A 23,819-nucleotide genomic window follows, 5' to 3' on the forward strand; every position below is an offset into this window, starting at 1 on the left:
AGGATCCATAGTTCTTTGAATAAAGTTCATTTACCACTTATGACACCTTTTGCTCTTTAGAGAAAATACCAAACTATCTAACTAGTTTTCAATATATCTACTACTAGAAATTTCAGGCCGGGCGCGGTGGCTCACGCCTGTAATCCTAGCTCTCTGGGAGGCCGAGACGGGCGGATTGCTCAAGGTCAGGAGTTCGAAACCAGCCTGAGCAAGAGTGAGACCTCGTCTCTACTATAAATAGAAAGAAATTAATTGGCCAACTAATATATATAGAAAAAATTAGCCGGGCATGGTGGCGCATGCCTGTAGTCCCAGCTACTCGGGAGGCTGAGGCAGGAGGATTGCTTGAGCCCAGGAGATTGAGGTTGCTGTGAGCTAGGCTGATGCCACTCACTCTAGCCTGGGCAACAAGTGAGACTCTGTCTCAAAAAAAAAAAAAAAAAAAAAGAAATTTCACATGGATAGGTTGTAGTGCAGTGGAAATTTAAATAAAAGACAATTTTGGAAATCACATCTGGTGTTTGTGTTGAAACATGAGTTTTATCAAAGAAAAGAAAAACTAAGTTTACTTTTTATGTACCTACTTTTACATGTTAAAAATATGACTTTAGGCCTTTTAATTCTTGAATAATAGTCTATAATTAATACTCTTCAGATATCATGGCTTTTTGATATTTTGCAAAGTTTATAAAATAGGTGTCTTTTATTAGTTATACATGGGTGGGATTGTTTAAAACCCAACAACACTGTTAATTGGAGGATTAACTTTCTGTATTTCTTTCTTTGCTTCCTACCCTTACAGAATATAACTTTATAAATTTTATGACTCATACTGATACATACATAAGTAGCAGTAAATATACTGCCATTATTCATGTACACATTGTTAGAAGTCAGTGTTTTTTGCTAGTGTGATAGTTATCAAAATATACTGAGTATATGTGTACTTTACAGAACGGTCTTTCCAAATCATACAGTGAAGAGAGTGGAGGATTCCAGTAACAGTGGTCAAGCACATATTCATGTGGTAGGAGTAAAACGGAGGGCTATACCACTTCCCATTCAGATGTACTATCAGCAACAACCAGTTTCTACTCCTGTTGTTCGTGTTGATTCTGTTCCTGATGTGTCTCCGACTCCTTCACCTGCAGGTACTAATTTTTATTATTTTAAATATTATTAATAAAACTGAATTAAAAATGTATACTATATATATTTTAAATGTATATCTTTTCGTTGTTTTTCTAGTCATTTCATTTGGAATTTTGACCTTTTCCTCATATTTTCAGGAATCCCTCATGGACCACAAACTGTAGGAAACCATTTTCAGAGGACTCCTGTCACCAACCAATCTTCAAATTTGACTGCAACACAAATGTCTTTTCCAGTACAAGGTGTTCATACTGTGGCACAGACTGTTTCAAGGATTCCACCAAATCCTTCAGTTCATACCCACCAGCAGCAAAATGCTCCAGTGACTGTCATTCAAAATAAAGCTCCAATTCCTTGTGAAGTTGTTAAGGCTACCGTAATACAGAATTCTATGCCCCAGACAGCAGTTCCTGTTAGTATTGCTGTTGGAGGAGGACCTACACAGAGTTCTGTGGTTCCAAATCATAGTACAGGACCACAACCTGTTACAGTTGTGAATTCTCAGACATTACTTCACCATCCATCTGTAATTCCACAGCAGTCTTCATTACACACAGTGGTACCAGGACAGATACCTTCAGGCACTCCTGTTACAGTAATTCAACAAGCTGTCCCACAGAGTCATATATTTGGAAGAGTACAGAACATACCAGCATGTACTTCTACAGTTTCACAGGGTCAACAGTTAATCACCACATCACCCCAACCTGTGCAAACTTCATCTCAACAGACGTCAGCTAGCAGCCAGCCACAAGACACTGTTATCATAGCACCCCCACAGTATGTAACAACTTCTGCATCCAATATTGTTTCAGCAACTTCAGTACAGAATTTTCAGGTAGCTGCAGGACAAATGGTTACCATTGCTGGTGTCCCAAGTCCACAACCCTCAAGGGTGGGGTTTCAGAACATTGCACCCAAACCTCTCCCTTCTCAGCAAGTTTCATCAACAGTGGTACAGCAGCCTATTCAACAACCACAGCAGCCAACCCAACAAAGTGTAGTGATTGTAAGCCAGCCAGCTCAACAAGGTCAAACTTATGCACCAGCCATTCACCAAATTGTTCTTGCTAATCCAGCAGCTCTTCCAGCTGGTCAAACAGTTCAACTAACTGGACAACCAAACATAACTCCATCTTCTTCACCCTCACCTGCCCCAGCTAACCAAGTCCCTACTGCCATCTCATCTTCTTCCACCCCTCAATCACAGGGACCACCTCCTACTGTCAGTCAAATGCTATCTGTGAAAAGGCAGCAACAGCAGCAGCATTCACCAGCACCCCCACCACAACAGGTACAAGTACAAGTTCAGCAGCCACAACAAGTACAGATGCAAGTTCAGCCTCAGCAAACAAATGCAGGAGTTGGTCAATCTGCTTCTGGTGAGTCGAGTCTGATAAAACAGCTGCTGCTCCCAAAGCGTGGTCCATCAACACCAGGTGGTAAGCTTATTCTCCCAGCTCCACAGATTCCTCCTCCTAATAATGCAAGAGCTCCTAGCCCTCAGGTGGTCTATCAGGTGGCCAATAACCAAGCAGCAGGTTTTGGAGTGCAAGGGCAAACTCCAGCTCAGCCCCTATTGGTTGGTCAGCAAAATGTTCAGTTGGTCCAAAGTGCAATACCACCCACAGGGGGAGTACAAACCATGCCCATCTCGAACTTACAAATATTGCCAGGCCCACTGATCTCAAATAGCCCAGCAACCATTTTCCAAGGGACTTCTGGCAACCAGGTAACCATAACAGTTGTGCCAAATACAAGTTTTGCAACTGCAACTGTGAGTCAGGGAAATACAACTCAGCTCATTGCTCCAGCAGGAATTACCATGAGCGGAACGCAGACAGGAGTTGGACTTCATGTGCAAGCGCTTCCAGCCACTCAAGTGTCTCCAGCTGGACAATCATCATGTACTACTGCTACCCTCCCATTCAAAGGTGATAAAATAATTTGCCAAAAGGAGGAGGAAGCAAAGGAAGCAACAGGTTTACATGTTCATGAGCGTAAAATTGAGGTCATGGAGAACCCATCCTGCCGACGAGGATCCACAAACACCAGCAATGGGGATACAAAGGAAAATGAAATGCAGGTGGGAAGCTTATTAAATGGGAGAAAGTACAGTGACTCAAGTCTACCTCCTTCAAACTCAGGGAAAATTCAAAGTGAGGCTAATCAGTGCTCACTAATCAGTAATGGGCCATCATTAGAATTAGGTGAGAATGGAGCATCTGGAAAACAGAACTCAGAACAAATGGATCTGCAGGATATCAAAAGCGATTTGAAAAAACCCCTAGTTAATGGGATCTGTGATTTTGATAAAGGAGATGGTTCCCATTTAAGCAAAAACATTCCAAATCACAAAACTTCCAATCATGTGGGAAATGGTGAGATATCTCCAGTGGAACCACAAGGGACTTTAGATGTCACTCAGCAAGATACTGCCAAAGGTGATCAACTAGAAAGAATTTCTAATGGACCTGTATTGACTTTGGGTGGTTCATCATCAGTGAGCAGTATACAGGAGGTTTCAAATGTGGCAACACAGCAATTTAGTGGTACTGATTTGCCTAATGGACCTCTAGCTTCAAGTTTGAATTCAGATGTGCCTCAGCAACGCCCAAGTGTAGTTGTCTCACCACACTCTACAACCTCTGTTATACAGGGGCACCAAATCATAGCAGTTCCCCACTCAGGATCAAGAGTGTCCCATTCTCCTGCCCTGTCATCTGACGTTCGGTCTACAAATGGCACAGCAGAATGCAAGACTGTAAAGAGGCCAGCAGAGGATAATGATAGGGAAACAGTCACAGGAATTCCAAATAAAGTAGGAGTTAGAATTGTTACAATCAGTGACCCCAACAATGCTGGTTGCAGTGCAACAATGGTTGCTGTGCCAGCAGGAGCAGATCCAAGCACTGTAGCTAAAGTAGCAATAGAAAGTGCTGTTCAGCAAAAGCAACAGCTTCCACCAACATACATACAGAATGTGGTCCCACAGGTAAGTCATTCTGTCACAATTTCTCTTATAAAAATTCTGATCTGTAAATATGATTTTAGGGGGAAATGCACTGTTTTTCCATGTCTCATCTTGAAAAGTTACTGTATCAGCTCACTTGTACTCAAGCTGTCCTGCTTGTTTTTTTCTGGTTTTGTAATATTTTGTAATAGTCAACAGTTGCCACTTCTAGCACATGGTTTAAAGAATCTTTCAGTTTTGTTATATACTCAAATTAGTAATTTTGTGGACCTCCCAAAGTAAAGAAGCAGCTGCTAATCTAACAGCTTTTAGAGAATTTAAAAAAGAGAGTCTCAAAAAAGAGAGTTTACTATGGGTGATGGTAGAGAGGTTCCTAAGAGTGCTCCAAATGGGGATTTCTGTATTTGATTTTGGCAAGTGTGTTTAACAGTACTTTTGTAATAAGGGTGAATCTCATAACTGGTTCTTGTTAAATTTATGTATTGAGCTAGTTTCCTTTAGTCTTAAAAAAAGTATTATTATAATTTTAATTTGTTTCGGGTATTCTGATATTCTTTTGTGTTTTGCCTTAGTAAATAAAAGTATTTGTAGGCTCAGCACTATTGAATTGAGGGACCAATCAGCCTGTAGAAATTTTAAGGACAACCTTACATGCTATTTCCACTGAAATCATAGGTTCATGTAATAGTTGCTACCACCTATTTCCTGGATCACTTGTCTTTCACTCTGTTTTTCCTAATTCCTGCATAGCCAGAACCTTTTGTGGCTATTCTCAACTCTGCTAGCAAAATTGTTGGAATTAGTACCAAATCTAGGTGTATGTGTATGTTTGGTGGGGCCTGGTGAGGGGGTGTGTGGTGCTGAGACAGCAAAATGGAAGATAGAAGAATAAAAGGAAGTTTTCTCTTGCTTCAGAACAATTCTTTTTTACTAATATGTGTCTTTCTTCATATGAATGGATAAAGTTGGACAGTGCTTCTCTGGGACATACTGGGATTTTAATTTCTATGTTTGTATCATGTAGCTCTATTTCAAAGTAACTAAGCTGTATATTCTTTAGTGGATGTTAAATACATGACAATAATACTGAGTTATTGGTAGAAAGTACTTCCCTCGGAGAGTCTTATAAAACAATATAGTAGACCAAGCCAAATTAGAGAAAAACTCTATTACTATGGATTTGTTTTATCAACCCTTATTTTTTGTGCCCGTAATCTTCCAGTATGATGATAGTCAATAATGATATCACAATAACAAAGAATGAATAATAATACTAAGATTAGGAAATATGCTAGAGACTTTGTACTAAATCAATTTCTCATTTAATCCTCCCAACAACCCTAATAAATTGTTATCCTCATTTTAGAGATGAGGACTCAAGATGCTAAATAACTCATCAAAAAAGAATGAACTGTTCAAGGTAGCATAATAAGTTTCTTTTGAAGGGATAGTCTGTTGGGTCTTCTTTAAGAGCCTGCTAATTAATAGAAATCCTTTTTTTTTTTAATCAAATTCTTTAAGTTTCTTTATATACTCTTTTTTTTTTTTTTTTTTTTTTGAGACAGAGTCTCACTTTGTTGCCCAGGCTAGAATGAGTGCTGTGGTGTCAGCCTAGCTCACAGCAACCTCAATTTCCTGGGCTCAAGCAATCCTCCTGCCTCAGCCTCCCAAGTCGCTGGGACTACAGGCATGTGCCACCATGCCCGGCTAAATTTTTGTATACATATATATATTAGTTGGCCAATTAATTTCTTTCTATTTATGGTAGAGACGGGGGTCTCACTCTTGCTCAGGCTGGTTTTGAACTCCTGACCTTGAGCAATCCACTCGCCTCGGCCTCCCAGAGTGCTAGGATTGCAGGCATGAGCCACCACACCTGGCCTCTTTATATACTCTTTAAAATTGCATTTTACACTTTGGTTTAACACCACTATTTTTTACTATTTGAATTGGTAGCTTAAAGGGGTAGATGAAATAAGAGGATTTTAAAGGTGACTTTTTTTTAGCAAAAACTTGTTATTTATACCATTTCAAGGTGTCTAGGTATGTTAAAGAGGTACTTGGACCCCAGGAAGGGATTTCTAGACTTGCATGCTCAGGGCTGGAAAGACTACAGGGACGTGTTCCTGGTGAGAAAGGCCAACAGGTAATCCTTCCTAATGCTATTATGATTATTCTCAATTTTGTTCCTTCTTGCTTCCATTAATCAGCTGTATTAATTTTGTTATAGAAAAATATAACAATGAGTAAGGGAAGGATACACATGAAAGTAAAAGATATAGCCATAGATTTTTGTGTTTAAGTAGTATTTAGTTGGGCAGTTTATAATATATAAAATTGTACCTCTTCAAAAGCAGATTTATTTGTAACTGCTTATTTTAAATGTTTTACTTGCAAGTTCAAGTTTAACTTATACTTTTTCCAACAGCCCTGTTATCCTCTTCTACTATTCATGAATTAATATCTGCTAGAGGCAGAAAACTATATTGACATATTAAAAAATAAAAATGAATTTAAAAATGAAACAGACTTCATTATACTTACCTAAAGACTTTTTTTTTCCAGGATCATGCAAAACACATGTTGAACATACCTGTATCTATTAAGCCCATAACCTGATAACATGCCAAATTTATGTATATAAAAATAGTTTACTTAAGAATGTATCTATTTAAGGTATATATACATACCATTCCTTACTTACCCATCCTGATTCAATATTGGTGTTGTCTTGATTCATGAGCTTTGCGAAAGTTACTCAACCCATCAAAAAGTAGATCTGTAGCCTCAAGGGGGCAGCAGCATTTAATCATAGCTATAAAAGATCATTTTATAAAATGTAAGAACCATAAGAATATCATTTTAATGTTTTTCTAAGAGTACTACTGCTCGGATTTACACATTATAAAAACCAAGAAAGGTGTTACCATTAAACATAATTTTTTGGTTTGTATTTTCATGTTTTCTTATAAAGCAAGCTTGGTTATCTATTGATGATCTAGATTTATACTTAATAAGAGGAAAAAACTTGGTATTTCAAGCAAATGAAGGAATGTTAGAGCTAAAGCAGTCTTAGATATTGTCTCGTATTCAAAATTCCCATTTTTAAGAGTTTGAAGTGACTTGCCCACATTCACAAAAATCTTCTCTTTTCCAGTTATTTGTATTGTTGTCTTAATTCTGTTCTCTAAAGATCTATACGTTTAGACTAAATGTAATCTCTTTTACATTACATTTAGAGTGAATATAATTCCTAAGTTTTTAAAAGTTCTTAAAAGTATCTCTCTTTACTTTTTGTTTAGAATACACTTGCCCATTTCCTTCACTTCAACTTTAGGTGTTACAATGTCTGGTTTATTCATCATATTCAACTAGTTCCATTCTGTAAGTGGCTTTCAAAATGTGTAGCTAAGACTGAACACAGTATCTCATTACTGCTAGGAATTTATTTTGAGGGGAATAGATTATGACTTTGTGGCTTTTCTAACACAGATTGAAATGTTTAAATTTTAGTCTTATTCAAAGGTTTTTAAAGTTTAATAGTAATAAGAAAGTAAGGGTTTAAGAGCATCACATCAAAGTATTGTCAGTGTTAGCTAGAATTTGTGTCTATATAGCCCCTCAGTATCTGTGCTGGATTGTTTTGAGGACCCCCATGGATACCAAAATCTGTGGATGCTCAGGTCCATAATATAACATGGTATAGTATTTGCATATAACCTACATATATCCTCCCATATACTTTAAATCATCTCTAGATTACTTATAATACCTAATACAATGCCTACACATGACTTCATTCACTTGGATTCAGTGTGGTTCTTGGTGTGTGGCAAATTCCAGTTTTGCTTTTTGGAACTTTGTGGAAGTTTTTTTTCCCCCAAATGTTTTCCATCTGTGGTTGATTGAATCCACAGATATAGAGGCCAACTGTAATTTACTCTTGAAAAGATGATAAAGGAATGCAAGATTATAATTTCTTTCTTTTAACAACAATCAATATCTTTGCCAAAAATAAAAATGCTACATTAATTTTATATTTCTGGTCACTCACTGAAGTTGTGCCCTTTCCACTCTGATTTTAATAACTATAATATGAAAAATCAGTTCTTCCTTAGCAGAGTAGAGTAGGGATATAGAATATTCTTCAAGAGCCAGTCATTTCAAAAACTATGCCATAGAAATCTACTTTACATTTATATTTGAGTTATGGCTATGGCTAATGTTCTGGCAGTTCACAAAAAGTAAATTTTTTTTTTTTTTTTTCTTTGAGACAGAGTCTCGCTTTGTTGCCCAGGCTAGAGTGAGTGCCATGGCGTCAGCCTAGCTCACAGCAACCTCAATCTCCGGGGCTCAGCGATCCTTCTGCCTCAGCCTCCCGAGTAGCTGGGACTACAGGCATGCACCACCATGCCCGGCTAATTTTTTTTTGTATATATATTTTTAGTTGGTCAATTAATTTCTTTCTATTTTTGGTAGAGACGGGGTCTCGCTCAGGCTGGTTTCGAACTCCTGACCTTGAGCAATCCGCCCGCCTCGGCCTCCCAAAGTGCTAGGATTACAGGCGTGAGCCACCGCGCCCGGCCTAAAAAGTAAATTTTTATATCTTAAAAGAAATGTAATTTCCATTCTCATGTAAAAGACCTAATTCTTAAAACATGATTAATTTAGTACTTTGAAAACTACACAGTACAAAAATAGAGCTGGTAAACCCCCATGTATCCATCACCTAGCTTCAGATATTATCAATGTTTTGCCATTTTTTTTTATTTTTTTTATTTCAGCATTATTATTATGGGGGTATGGATGTTTAGGTTACATATATTGCCTTTGCCCCACCCAAGTCAGAGCTTCACGCATGTCTGTCTCTCAGATGGTGGGCACTGCACCTATTAGGTGTGAGTATACCCATCCTACCTCCTCCCTCCCACCTGCCTGACACCCAGTGACTGTTACTACTGTATGTGCACATAGGTGTTGATCAGCTAATACCAATTTGATGGTGAGTACATGGTGGTTTGATCTTTTCCTGACCACTATAATTTTTTTTTCCCTGGAGTACTTTAAGTAAAATTACAAACATTATTTCATTTCACCAATTAATACTTCAGTATATATTTCTCTAATAGTTAAGGACTATTAAATAGGTATATAAAACCACAATTCCAAACCATACCTAAAAAAATAATAATTTCTTAATATAATCTGATGCTCAGTTCGTGTTTGTTTGCCAGTTGTCATAAAAAATGTTTTAACAGCCTGTTTGAATTAGTATCCAAAAACTCTTATACAAATTGCATTTAGTTAGTTTGTCTTTTATTTATTCTTTATTTAACAGCTTAGATTAACTTCAGTCATCCTTGCCACATCCATTGTTAGCATTTGGGATTAAAATACCATATGATCTTACTAAATTTTCTACATGACACTAATAAGAGTTCCGCAGTTACAACAACAACAACAACAAAAAAAACCCTGGGTAGTCTAGGAAAGCCTACGATTTATAAGTTAGCACTTATAAAGTTAAGCTTAATTTATAAATATAGGACATGATAGTCAAATAAAATACCTAATTTAAGTGGTAATACAGGTTGAACATCCCTAATCCAAAAATCTGAAATCATAAATCCTCCAAAATCTGAAACTTGGAGCACAACATGACACCATAAGTGGAAAATTCCACGCTTGTTGTCGTGACAGGTTGCAGTCAAAAATTGAAAATATTGTGTAAAATTAGCTTCAGGCTCTGTATATAAGGTTTATATTAAACATAGGAGAATTTCACATTCAGACTTGGGTCCCAGTCACAAGGTATCTTGCTATATATATGGAAATGTTCTAAAATCTGAAAAAATCTAAAGTACTTCTGTTCCCAAGTATTTCTGATAAGGGATACTCAACCTGTAGTATAGGGAACCAGAAGATTCATTCTGAGGGAATTTGATACCTTTGACAAATTTATCCTTTAATTAAAATTCTGGGATTTTTGTAACTAATTACTCATCGTTTGTATTTGGATAGCACTGATCCTCTGGTTACTTCTAGTTATTAGAATTTCCTAGATTTTTAATGTAATATTCATTTAATGTAATTCATTCATTTAGTGTAATTTTCATTTCAAGGAAACAATTTTACTAATTTTTTTGTTAAATACACTGATTCTAATTTTATCTTTCCTTCTTTTCTCTGTAACCTGTTTTTCTCCTGTCTATTTTCTCACCATCAGAGTTTTTATGGCTTTAACAATTTGCAGGTCAATGATTGTCAAATATGTTTCTAGCATTAAATTTTTATAGATAGACATTTTTAGTTGGTTCATCTGTCACTGTTCCCAAACTGAATTCATCATCTTTCCTCCAAAATATGGTTTCACTCTGGACTTCTCAATTAGCGTAATAATATAGTAACAGTTGCCATTTATTGAGAATCTAGAGCTAGGCTTTTCATCTGTAGTTTTTCTGGTCTTTCCATTATCTCATATGTTAGATTTTATTATTTATGATTTATGGATGAGAAAACTGAGGATGAGAGAGGTTGCCCAAGATCACGTGGCTAGTTAAAAGTCAGATTGAAAATTTGAATACCGATGTGTCAAGCTGGAAAATCTTCATCCTATCTGTGACATCTGTTTTGCCCTAAAATGTTTTTCATGCATGCATATGTTTTCTAACTATTGTAAAATCTTAAGGGCAGGAACCTATTACAGAAATATCACATCTCCAAAGTAGATATTTTTCTCCAGAGCTTAGAACTCAGAAGTTTTTATGACTTCCAATTTCTGATAAGAATGTTTTCTTTCAACATTTTATTCTCTTCTTCATATTTATGTTATGGTAGCCTGATATGTTTGTATTTTATCTCTTCTTTAAAAACAAATTATTATGGCTTTTAATCTGAAATTTTCAGCAATTTTAACTTGGTGTTTGCTCACCTATTCCCAATATAGTCATGCACCACATAATGACATTTCTGTCAGCAAAGGACCACATATTATATAATGGTGGTACCATAAGATTATAATACTGTATTTTTACTATACCTTTTCTATGTTTAGGTATACAGATACTTCACGCTGGGTAACAGTTGCCTTCAGTGTTTAGTGCAGTGACATATGTTCTACAGGGTTGTAGCCTAGGAGCAATAGGCTCTACCATATAGCTTAGGTGTAAGTAGGCTACTGTTTAGGTTTGTTTAAGTACACTCTTTGTTCACACATCAATGAACTTGCCTAATGATGCATTTATCAGAATGTTTCCCCATCGTTAAGTGGATGCATGACTATATTACCTTATAAATGAACAAATACATTCAATATTTTCCCAAAGTTTTAACTTATTGCCTCCAGACAATGCTTTGAAAATGATGTGCTACCATTTTTATAAGAAATTCAATGGTCTTTTTTCCTTTGTGGTACTACAAGAAAACTATAAGTATTTCCTAAAAATAATTTAATCTACATTATAATTATTAGTGTTTTATAGAGAGAAATAGATAAGATATAGAAGAAAAAACAATATAGGTTATATTTAAAAGACTTTATGCCCATTATTAGAATCCTTTAATATCAAAAGACATAATTGAACAACTTCAAAGACTAAAATTATTAAATAGCTTACTGCAAATTAGTTAATATTTATATTTTACTTATATGGTTATATCATTTTTAACTATCATCTAAAATTTCTTTGCTTTTTACCATATTTTGTTTCATAGTCTTTAGAAAATCTGAAAAAAAAATTTGCAAAGAAATAATTTGCAGTCAGTCTGTTCTTGTGAAAAATAACATAAGTAAATCAAATGGGCACATTTATATTTCTCATTTATATCTATAATTGTGTTGTTCCTACCTAAAAATCTTAATTTTAAGTAATATATATTTTATAATGGTTACAACAATGTGATCTTGCCTTTATGGTTTCATATTAAATAAAAATCAGACTGTCTAAATATTTCTATAAAAATAATTATCTTTTTAAAGAATTTTAAAGAATTTAAAATTTAAAGGATATCTTTTTAAAGAATTTTATTATCTTAAAATTATAAAATGTAAATTTCATATGCTAGAAATGAATAACTACTAATGCAATTAAACTTATAAGACTGTATAATAAAACATAAATGGTTTTCAGTGTCATGTCACCAACTCTACATTTGTTCTTTTTCACAGAACACTCCTATGCCACCTTCACCAGCTGTATCAGTGCAGGGCCAGCCTACCAGTTCTCAGCCTTCTCCATTCAGTGCATCCAGTCAACATGGGGATCCAATGAGAAAACCTGGACAGAACTTCATGTGTCTGTGGCAGTCTTGTAAAAAGTAAATGGCAATTTTATTTGATATATAAAAGTATTCTTTGTTTTGGAATGCTTTTATATTTAAATTTGTTCTCTATAGTTTTATGAAAACTATCTTTTGAAACTATTAACTTTTAGCAAAAATATTTTATGTTAAGTGTTATATTTATGTGGATCCAGTGGCACCTAATCTAAGAAATTTATATAAATAGTAGAAAGAACGTCATTGCCTAATGGTAGGTTATTGGGGAATGTGGTTCAGCCTTAGTATTTAATAAAATAAAATCTGTTAAGAATTTGTGTATTTGTCTGTGAAAAAGAGATAGGTTTTTAAAAGTGACTTAGTGACAGCTATAGAATTTCTTTATAGTAGCTTAGAGTAATAATCTGTTAGAAAGAAAATGATGTAAGTTTGAATTTCAGGTAGACATCCCATGAAAATTATTTTTAAAGCCATACCATCTCACAATTTAATAACTGAGGCGAACTTCTTAAATAAACCTTTTTTAGAATTGTGCTTTCAACAGTATTCTGCTAAGACCCTTTGCCTTGAGTCATACTTTAGAGCTCTAGGACTAAGGCACTTGTCTTAATAAACATATTCTTTATTTCATAGATACCAAAGATTCCATTTCATTCTTTCTAATTGATAGCAGAAATAATATTTTTTAAAAAATCTATATTTGCTATTCCTAAATTTTATGATATATTAAAGATATTGTATTTCATTATGAACTTTATATACAGATTTATTATAGGATTATGGCTATCTGTATAGCTTAGGGATTATTAATAATATGCAAAATTTTTATAGGTCAGTACTTATCAAACTTTAAATCTCAACCCAGTATCGGGGTCATGGAATTATTTTAGTGGGTCTTGACCAGGAGGTTTTTGTTTGTTTGCTTTTCTTTTCAATGAAAAAAATGTATGAAATATATCATATTCTATCATGTTAGTAAGGGTAAGTATTGATTTCAGTTTTTATATATATATGTGTGTGTTCTTGATAATAGTGTAAAATCTATTTGTCAAAAAGTTGTTTAAAAACTAGTACTTCAAGTTGTTTCTGATTATTTCTTGCATGTATTTAATTTGACCGTCTCATTTTTGTTTTTAGTGTATGTTATAAGTTAATTTGAAACATTCTTCACTGAATATCAATTTTATCCTCTCCATTTGTTTTGAGATTTTTTTTTTTTCTAATGGCAAATAGTAGCTGATGGAGTAGGTAGTCTGCAAAAGCTGTTTGTTGACTTTTTAAAAAGTTTAAGAACCCAGGTGTGATGGCTTGTGCCTATAGTTCCACCTATTCAGGAGGTTCAGGTGGGAGGATGGCTTGAGCCCAGTTGTTTGAGTTCAGCCAGGGCAACACAGTGAGACCTCATTCTCTCAAAAAATAAAAAATAAAAAAGTTTTAGAATAACTGCTTTAGATGAAGTATTTAGAGTACTTCAAGAAAAAAATTGGCCAGGCATGGTAGCCTATGCCTGTAATTCTAACACTGTGGGAGGCCCAGGCGGAAGGATCGCTTGAGGTCAGGAGTTTGAGACCAACCTGAGCAGGAAGAGCGAGACCCTGTCTCTACTAAAATTAAAAAAAAAAAAAAAAAATTGCTGGAAGAGTTAATGAACCTAGATGACCAGCACAGTTTCCCATCTTACTAATTGGATCAGAGTTACATAATTTGATGCTATAACTTTTTCTTTGTAAGGCTTTTCTGAATAAGACAGATTCAAAAAGGCTTCTTAGAGTTTGTCATTTTTTTAAGCCATAGTTTTTAGATACTACATTGCTAATAAGTTCAGTTTGAGTCTGAAAATATTTATTGAGCACCCTCTAGGAAGGTGCATGTGCTAGGAGCTAGAAAGACAAAGATTACTCCTACTCCTTAGGGACACAGACCCATAAAACTAATAAATTACAATATAAATAAGAGCTATAAAAAGATAATGCTCTTGTTGGCCTCATAATGCTGTTGGCCTCATAGTGGACAGTTAATGTAATGCTGGGATGGTTGGAAAAGTTTCACTACAAGCATTACATTTGAGTCTTGAAGAATGAGTAGGAATTTGTCATGCAAAAATATTAATAATTTCTGTCAGAAAGTCAAGTACAAACTTAGGAGTTAAAAAGGACCTAGTATGCTCAAGAAACTGAAAGGTTTAGAATGCCAAGAGCATAAAGACATGAAGAAAGAGAGTAATGGCTTTTATTTTTCATATTTAGTTCCAATTCCACGTGGAAAAATATATGTCATAGCCGTTGTCTACTAAGTGACTAGGTTTTAATTTATTTAATGCCAGATCAAAAATATTAATAAAGAACTTTCTTTGTTTCCATCAGATTTAGAGCTAAAATTATTTCTTTCACTGATATATTGATAATGCTCAGTATTTAAAATCGAAATAGCTAACTATATATTCTCTTTTCATGGAATTTAAAGTGAATTTTGAGTATGTTTAACCTGTTTTTATTTAGTTCTATGGTGGGATCACACTTTACATAGTCTTTATAATTATCCTTTTCTATGTATAATATAGATTCTTTTCACTAAGCCACTCCCTCTTACATCATCACATATCAATACTTGCTATTTTTTTTTTTTTTATGGAGACAGAGTCTAGCTTTTGTTGCCCATAGCTCACAGCAACCTCAAACTCCTGGGCTCAAGCAATCCTTCTGCCTCAGCCTCCCTAGTAGCTGGGACTACAGGCATACGCCACCATGCTCGGCTAATTTTTTATATATATATATATATATAAATTGGCCAACTAATACATATATATATATATATATGTATTAGTTGGCCAATTAATTTCTTTCTATTTATAGTAGAGGCAGGGTCTCACTCTTGCTCAGGCTGATTTCAAACTCCTGACCTGGAGCAATCCACCCGCCTTGGCCTCCCAGAGTGCTAGGATTACAGGCGTGAGCCACTGAGCCCAGCCAATACTTGCTTTTTTAAATCTGTAAGCATGTATCTCTAAAAGTCAGGGACCCCATTATTTAAAGATAACCAGTGTACCACCACCACAGTCCTGCAGAAAAATAACATTAACTCCTTTAATATTATTAATATAAATTCTTCAAATATCTTGTCAATGTTTATCTTTCTCCAGTGGTCTTCTGTTTGCTTAAAGCTTGAATCGGAATCCAAGGTTCAAACATTGCCTTAGTCTTAAGTCTCTTTTAATCTGTAGATTACTCCTCCATCTCTTTTTTTTTTCCTTTTTTACAATTTTTTGTTAAAAAAAAAATGGGTAATTTGTCCTGTAGATCATCACAAGCTGGGTTTTACTGATATTCTTTAGCACGTTACTCTGACTTTGATTTTTCTGTACATTGGTAGTTTGTTCCAGATTTGGGTTAAGTTTTGATTTGGCTTAAAAAAGACCACTTTAGAAATGGTATTGTGTGCTTACATCAGGAGATATGTAATATCTCCTTGTCTCTGTTTCTGATGCAAACAGCCATTGAGGATCATTGCCCAGAATGTTATTTCATTAAGATTTGTAAAATATTAAAGGTCCCCTTTTATCAACTCCTTGGTTTCTCTGAGGAATAGTTCCTAGAAGAAAGGCAAGATACATGCATGATTATTTCCCATATTTACCAGTTTTAAAAATAATAAGTTGTTTACTAATATTCTACAAAGATGACCATAAGGTTTGGTTTTTGTTTTGTTTTGTAGTGTCATTATGGGCTAACTTTTCAATTTAAACGTTTGAGGTATTTCAGTCCATTGCAGTTATTGTATCCTTCTTGGTGTTCAACTTGTGCCATCTTTGGCCAGTAAAAGGACAACTCAAGCTAATTCCCAAGTCCTTTGATTGTGATCTTAATATAAGTATTTGATAGCTTCCTTGCTTTCTGTTAGACAAGATGTTCGATGTGTTCTTTTTTATACTTTGAGTTTAAATTCAGTACAAGAAGATCTTTACTTAACTTCATCATTTTCACATCTGTATCTTCTTTCTTTTATACCAAAAATGCCATTTTTCAATACAATTTATGCTTAATCCTACATTACCTATGTAACAGTGTGAAGATAAACTCAATACTACCTCTAACAATATGATTAATGAAAAAAGTTTTAAGAATTATTTGCTGGTTTTTTTGTTTTTTTTTTTGTTTTTGAGACAGAGTCTCGCTTTGTTGCCCAGGCTGGAATGAATGCCATGGTGTCAGTCTAGCTTACAGCAACCTCAAACTCCTGTGCTCAAGCAATCCTACTGCCTCAGCCTCCTGAGTAGCTGGGACTACAGGCCTGTGCCCCCATGCCTGGCTCATTTTTTCTATATATATTAGGTGGCCAATGAATTTATAATAGAGACAGGGTCTCGCTCTTGCTCAAGCTAGTTTTGAACTCCTGACCTCGAGCAATCTGCCCGCCTTGGCCTCCCAGAGTGCTAGAATTACAGGCGTGAGCCTTTGCTGGTTTTTTTGTTGTTGTTGTTTGCTTTAAAGTGTATCTCACTAAGGGCTGTGCGGTCACAATTTTCCATGTTTTTATTTCACTTAGAAGAAAGTACTGGTTATATCATATATATGAGATATATATGTCATATATCATATATATCAGAGTACTGGTTATATCATAAACTGGAAACATTAATGGTTCACTTGCATCATTTTATATTTTAAGGGCTTACCTTTTTTAAATTTACAATTATTTAAAAATATTTCCATGGTTTCAAAGTAGAATTAATAAAACAAGGTATCTTCAGAGAAATTTAGCTTCTATCACTATTTCTTCCATTTTATTTCTTCCTTCCCCCATAAATAACCTTCATTCTTTTTTACCTTTTAAAATATAAATAAATTGCAAATATATTTGTATTTTCTACTTTCTTAAATAAAGGGAGGCATACTGTGGTAGGACGAATAATATCCCCAGACCCACGGCCCCATCCTCATTAAAATGTTCATGTCGTAATCCCCAGAACCTGAAAATGTTACTTTATATGATAAAAGAAGCTATGCAGATATGATTGGGTTAAGGACCTTGGGATGAGATTATCCAAATGAGTCTAATATAATCACTAATGTAGTAAGAGGGAGGCAGGAGATCAGTAGAAGGCAATGTGATAATGAAAGTGGAGAGAAATGTGAAGTTACTATGCCACTGGCTTGAAGATGGAGGAAGGGGCCATGAGCTAAGGAATGAATTTCTAAAAGTGGAAAAGGCAAGGAAGTGAATTCTTCCGTAGAGAGTGCAGCCCTGCGAACATCTTGATTTTGACCCATTGAAATCCATTCTGGATTTTTAGCCTTTAGAACTGTGAAATAGATTTTTAGCCTCTAGAACTGTGAAATAGATCTGTGTTGTTTTAGGCTACTAAATTGTAGTGTTTTTTACAACAGCAATAGGAAACTAAATATACATACTGTATTAACTTTCCCTACCTTTTTAGAGACAAAGTCTCCCTCTGTTGCCCAGGCTGGAGTGCTCTGGCATGATCATAGCTCACTACAGCCCCCAACTCCTGGCTCAAGTGATCCTCCCACCTCAGCCTCCGGAGTAGCTAGGACTACAGGTGCAAGCTACCATGCCTGGCTAATTTTTATCTTTTTTCTGTTTAGTGAAAACAAGGTCCCACTATGTTGCCCTAGCTGGTCTTGAACTACAAGTGATCTTCCCACCTTGGCCTCCTAAAGCTCTGGGATTACAGATATAAGCCACCATGCTCAGCCTATCTTGCTTTTTTAAATTTAACAATATATCCTAGAGAGTTCTTCAAAGTAGCATATAGAGAGAATCTACCTTCCTTTTGTACACCTTCATAGTATTCCATTGTGTAGACATAACATTATTTTGGTCAACCAGTTCCCTATTGATAGACACTTGTTTTGGGGTTGTTTTTTTTTTTCCCTGTTAAAAATATTGCTGTATTGAATTACCCTGTCTAAGGAATAGTGCGGGGTTTTTTGTATTTTTGCTCATATTTTTGAAGTAAATACTTAGGAATGGAATTGATAAGTCAAAGAATAAATATATATGTAATTTTGCTAGATATTACTGTTTTTACCATAGCAGTACACCATTGTGGATTCCCACCAGCAATTTATGAGTGCTTATTTTTCTACAACCATGCAAATACAGTATGTTATTAAACATTTGGAGTTTTGCGAATCTAATGGGTGAGAAATGATACTCAGTACAATTTTAATTTGCATTTTTTTCTCTGTCAACCCTTCATGTCTCTACTTGTTTTCTTATAGTGTTGTTTGGTTTTTTCTTTTTTATTTTATGAAGCTCTTTATATCAGATACATTAACATTTTGTCTGCTGTAGTATAACTTGAAAAGATTTTCCCAGTTCATCATTTTTTTTACTTTGCCCTTTGTTTTTTGTTTATCTGTTTTTTGTCATGAGAAAGTTTTGTTTTTTTTTAATTTTCTGTAATCAAATTTGTTAGCCTTTCCAATATCGCCTCTGGATCTCTGGGTTATAGTTAAGGAGATTTTCTCCATTCCTAGATTGTAGAAGAATGTGTTTTTCTCTTTTTTTTTTTTCTTTTCCTGGTCTAAGGTATTTGTTACAGAATCTATGTTTTTATCTAGAATTTATGTGGTGGTTTTATAGTTTACATTTAAATCTCTTACATTTTGGAATTTTTCCCTGTGTCAGTAATCTAATCTTAAGGAAATAAGGTGAGTCAGTGACTTTTGCTTTGTCACAATAACTATCCATTTTTCCTTATACTATAAAAATGGTTTATTTTTATAAATAAACCTGACTTGGTTTATTATAAATTTATATATATCATAAAATGATTTATAAGTAAACCATTTATAAATAAATACTGACTCCAGACTGTTAACTTTTTTCCTATTGTAATTATTTTTCTAATTGTAAAATTATACTTCTACCTTGTAAAATAATTTAAGTTCTAAAAATAGCATTCCTGAAAGATAATCATAGTTGTCAGTTTGATGTATATCTTTCCAAACCTTCTTTTTCATGTACAACTATAGCGTATCCCTTGTTTCTTATTTTAAACTAAGCAAGCTATATATAGATACAGAACTTGCTTCGATAACATATATTCATTAATATAGAATATATATACTTTTTAAATGTGAACACATAGATCTACGCATTCTTTGTATTGAATATCAAGAATTCCTTTTTATGAATATGAATGCTTTTACAATATATGTATTGGTTACCTGTGTTGGTAAATAGAACTGGTAATTCTTCTTTGACAGGTTTACTCTTGAATTACGAGGACACATTCTTTCCATAAAAGGCAATAGCCCTACATTATAATCTGTTAACCATATCTTATATTAAGACTATTTGAGTCTTTAGTTATTTGCTATTACAAATAAACAGAGCTGTGGTGAACAATTTTCTGCCTATAACATTTTCTACAAGTATTTCTGTGGGATAAAGTACCAAATTGGGAATTGCAGAGTTGGTGGGTATATACATTTTTTATTTCTATGGAAATTAACAAATTAACATCAAAAAATGTTATGTTAATTTATAATTCTAACAATACAGTGTGAACTTGTTTCCCACTACCTAGCTACTATAATTATTCATCTTTGCCAATTTGATACCCACAGAGACCTTTGATTTTTATTGTTCTTTTGTTATTTTAATTTCTAAAAAAATAGACTTTATTTTTAGAGCAATTTTGGGTTCACAGTAAAACTGAATTGTAAGTACAAGAGACTTCCCATATAGCCCCTGTCCATCCAAACGTATAGCTTTCCTTGCTATCAACATCTCTATTGGAGTGGTACATTTGTTACAATCAGTGAACCTACATTGACACATCATTATCACCCGAAGTCCGTAGTTTACATTAAGGTTCACTCTTTTTTTTTGTTTTTTAGACAGAGTCTTGCTTTGTTGCCCAGGCTAGAGTGAGTGCCCTGGCGTCAGCCTACTCACAGCAACCTCAGCCTCCCTAGTAGCTGGAACTACAGGCATGCACCACCATTCCCGACTAATTTTTTCTATATATATTAGTTGGCCAATGAATTTCTTTCTATTTATAGTAGAGATGGGGTCTTGCTCTTGCTCAGGCTGGTTTTGAACTCCTGACCTCGAGCAGTCCGCCTGCCTTGGCCTCCCAGAGTGCTAGGATTACAGGCGTGAGCCACCGCATCTGGCCAAGGTTCACTCTTGATTATTGTACATTATATGGGTTTTGACAAATGTATAATGACATACATCTACCATTATAGTATACAAAATAGTTTTATTGCCCTAAAAATCTTCTGTTATGCCTCTTCATCTCTCCCTTCCCCCAACTCCTGTTTTAATTATTTCTTCAGTTATTCATGAATTAAACATCTTTAAATAGGATTTTTTCCCTGTGAATTGCCTTCTCATGTAATTTGCTCATTTTTTATTGTACTTCTTAGAAATTTATACTTCTCTATATATTAAGTATATTAACTCTTCATTATATACCAACCCTGCTTGTCTTGAGATTTTAGCCATATTTTGCTATACAAAATTTAAATATTTGTGTCATACTTAGAAAGACCTTTTCAACTTTTAGATCATAAAATACACATTTTATTGCCTTGTAGTACTTTAATATTTTAACTTTTTGGCCCATCTATAATTTAATTAGATATATAAAGTGAGGTATGACTTTACCTTAATAATTTTCCAAATGCTGACTTATTGGCAAGTTTATCTTTCCCTTAGACATTTAAATTGCCACTCCAGTCATATACTAAATTTCTATGTATGATTTGCCTATTTCTGGATTACTTGTTATCTCATTGATTTCTGTCCTTAATCACACCATCACTTAAAATATATTTTAATGTTGGATATAGCAAGTTACCTGTGCTGGTTCTTCTTTTTTATAGTTCCTCATCATATATTCTAGGACCTACCTTGTGTCTGGCACTGTGCTAGGTATTAAAATTAGAGTGCTATGTAAATCAGACTTGGTACCTGCACTGATATTTATTCTTTTAGAATGTTTCTAGAGATTCCTAAGGAAGCCATGTTGGGATTTGGGTTGCAGTTGCTAATGAACAGTGTTTTTTGTTTTATGAAAGTGAACATTTTCCCAATATTGAATCTTCTTTTACAAGAAAAAGGTATCAGCCCATGGTATTATGGTCTTTTTTCTCCAGTAGAGCTTTAGTGTTTTCTTCACATTAATTTTGTAACTTTATTAAATTTATTGCTAGGTATTCTTTTCTGTTGCTATCATAAATGATCTTCCGTTACCTTTTTTAGCTGATAGTTTTCTATATTTATACCTCATGTTTTGCCCTCTAATTATATTGTTTAATGTTTTCAGTTATACAGTAATAGTGATAATATTAATATATACCTTTTTTAAACTAGTAGACTTTATTTTTTAGAGCAGTTTTAGGTTTAATAAAAACTGAGCAGTTAGTGTGGAGTTCCCACATACTTGCTCTTCCCAGCACAGTTTTCACTATTATTAACACCTTGCATTAGTGTGGTACATTAAGTTACAATTGATAAGCCAGTGGTGATACATTATTAACTAAAGTACGTTCATTTTATGTTAAGATTCACTCTTTGTGTTGTACGGTTCTATGGGTTTGGACAAATACATAATTATCAGGTTTCCAACATTATAGTAACATACATAGTACTTTCACTGTCCTTAAAATCCACCATGCTCTCTACCTGTTCATCCCTCCTCACCCCATGCCTAACTGGCAACTCCTGGCAACCATGGATCTTTTTACTATCTCAATAGTTTTGACTTTTCAAAAATGTAGTATAGTTGGAATCATACAGCATATAGCCTTATTAGACCAGTTTCTTTCACTTAACAATATGCATATGAGATTTCTCCATGTGTGTCTGTGGCTTAATAGCTCATTTCTTTTTATCTCTGAATCATATTCTATTGTATGGATGTATACCGTAGTTTGTTTATCCATTCAGCTATTGAATGGTATCTTACTTGCTTCTAGTTATTGGCAATTATGAGTTAAGCTGATATAAACATTTGCGTGTAAGTTATTTTGTAAACATGAGTTTTTTAACTCAGTTGAGCGAACACCTAGGATCACAATTGTTGGATCACATGATAAGACTATGTTTAGCATTTTAAGAAACTACCAAACTTTTCCATAGTGGCTGTCCCATTTTGCGTTCATATCAGTAGTGAATGAGAATTCCTGTTGCTTATTATCCTTGTCAGCACTTGGTATTGTCAGTGTTTTGGATTTTAGCCATTCTGATAGGTATGTATTGGTATCTCTATTGTTTTAATTTGCAATTCCCTAATGATACATGTTGTTGAGCATTTTTTTATTTGCTTATTTACCATCTATGTATCTTCTTTGTTGGGGTGTCTATTCAGATCTTCAACTCATTTTTTAATGTAGTTGTTTGTTGCTGAGAGTTTTTAGCATGAGTGGGTATTGGATTTTGTCTGATACTTTTCTGTATCTGTTGACATGATCATATGTGATTCTTCTTTTTCAGTCTACAGATGTGATGGATTATATCAATTAGTTTTTGACTGTTTAACCAGTCTTGCATACCTGGAATAAATACTATGTGGTCATAGTATATAGTTCTTTTTATACATTGTTTGATAATGATTTGCTAATATTTTTGTTGAGAATGTTTACATCTGTGTTCATGCAAGGTACTGGGCTGTAGTTTTCCTGTGATGTCTTTGTCTGGTTTTGGTAGGGTAATGCTGTTCTCACAGAATGAGTTAGGAAAGGTTTCCTCTGCTTCTGTTTTCTGGTAGAAATTGTAAAGAATTTATATTATTTCTTACTTTAATGTTTGGTAGAATTCTGCAGTGAAGCCATCTGGTCCTGGTGCTATTTTGAAGGTTATTAATTAATGATTCAATTTCTTTAATAGTTATAGGCTATTCAGATTATCTCATTCTCCTTGTGTGAGTTCTGATATAATGTGTCTTTCAGGGAATTGGTCCATTTCATCTAAATTATCAAATTTGTGAGCATAGAGATGTTTATAATATGCCTTTATTATCTTTTTAGTGTCCATGGGATCAGTAATGATGTCCTCTTTTTCATTTCTAATATTAGTAATTTGTATATTCTTCATTTTTTCATGGTTAGGTTAGCTAGAGATTTATCTATTTTATTGATTTTCAAAGAACCAGCTTTTTGGTTGATTTTTCCCTATTGATTTCCTATTTTCAATTTCATTGATTTTTGCTCTAATTTTTATTATTTCTTTTATTCTGTTTGCTTTGAATTTAATTTGCTTTTCTTTTTCTAGTTTCTTAAGTTAGAAGCTTAGGTTATTGATTTTAAATCTTCTTTTTAAATATATGCATTCCATGCTGTATCTTTCCCTCTAAGTACTGCTTTTACCATATCCCCAAAATTTTGGTAAGTTGTATTTCCATTTGCATTTAGTTCAGAATATTATAGAAATGTATTGT

At 34.3% G+C, this 23,819-nt stretch overlaps 1 protein-coding gene across 1 annotated transcript in view; it reads left to right on the forward strand.

Moving 5' to 3' along the window:
• ARID2 (AT-rich interaction domain 2) overlaps positions 1-23,819 on the forward strand; it is a 167,458-nt gene that overhangs the window by 119,250 nt on the left and 24,389 nt on the right. The window contains exons 14-16 of the mRNA XM_076007199.1: positions 955-1,151; positions 1,290-4,147; positions 12,294-12,442. Coding sequence (XP_075863314.1) covers positions 955-1,151; positions 1,290-4,147; positions 12,294-12,442 — 3,204 coding nt within the window. The remainder of the gene's footprint in view (positions 1-954; positions 1,152-1,289; positions 4,148-12,293; positions 12,443-23,819) is intronic.

The sequence above is a fragment of the Microcebus murinus genome, chromosome 10 (assembly GCF_040939455.1).
Source record: "Microcebus murinus isolate Inina chromosome 10, M.murinus_Inina_mat1.0, whole genome shotgun sequence".
Classification (NCBI taxonomy): Eukaryota; Metazoa; Chordata; class Mammalia; order Primates; family Cheirogaleidae; genus Microcebus; species Microcebus murinus.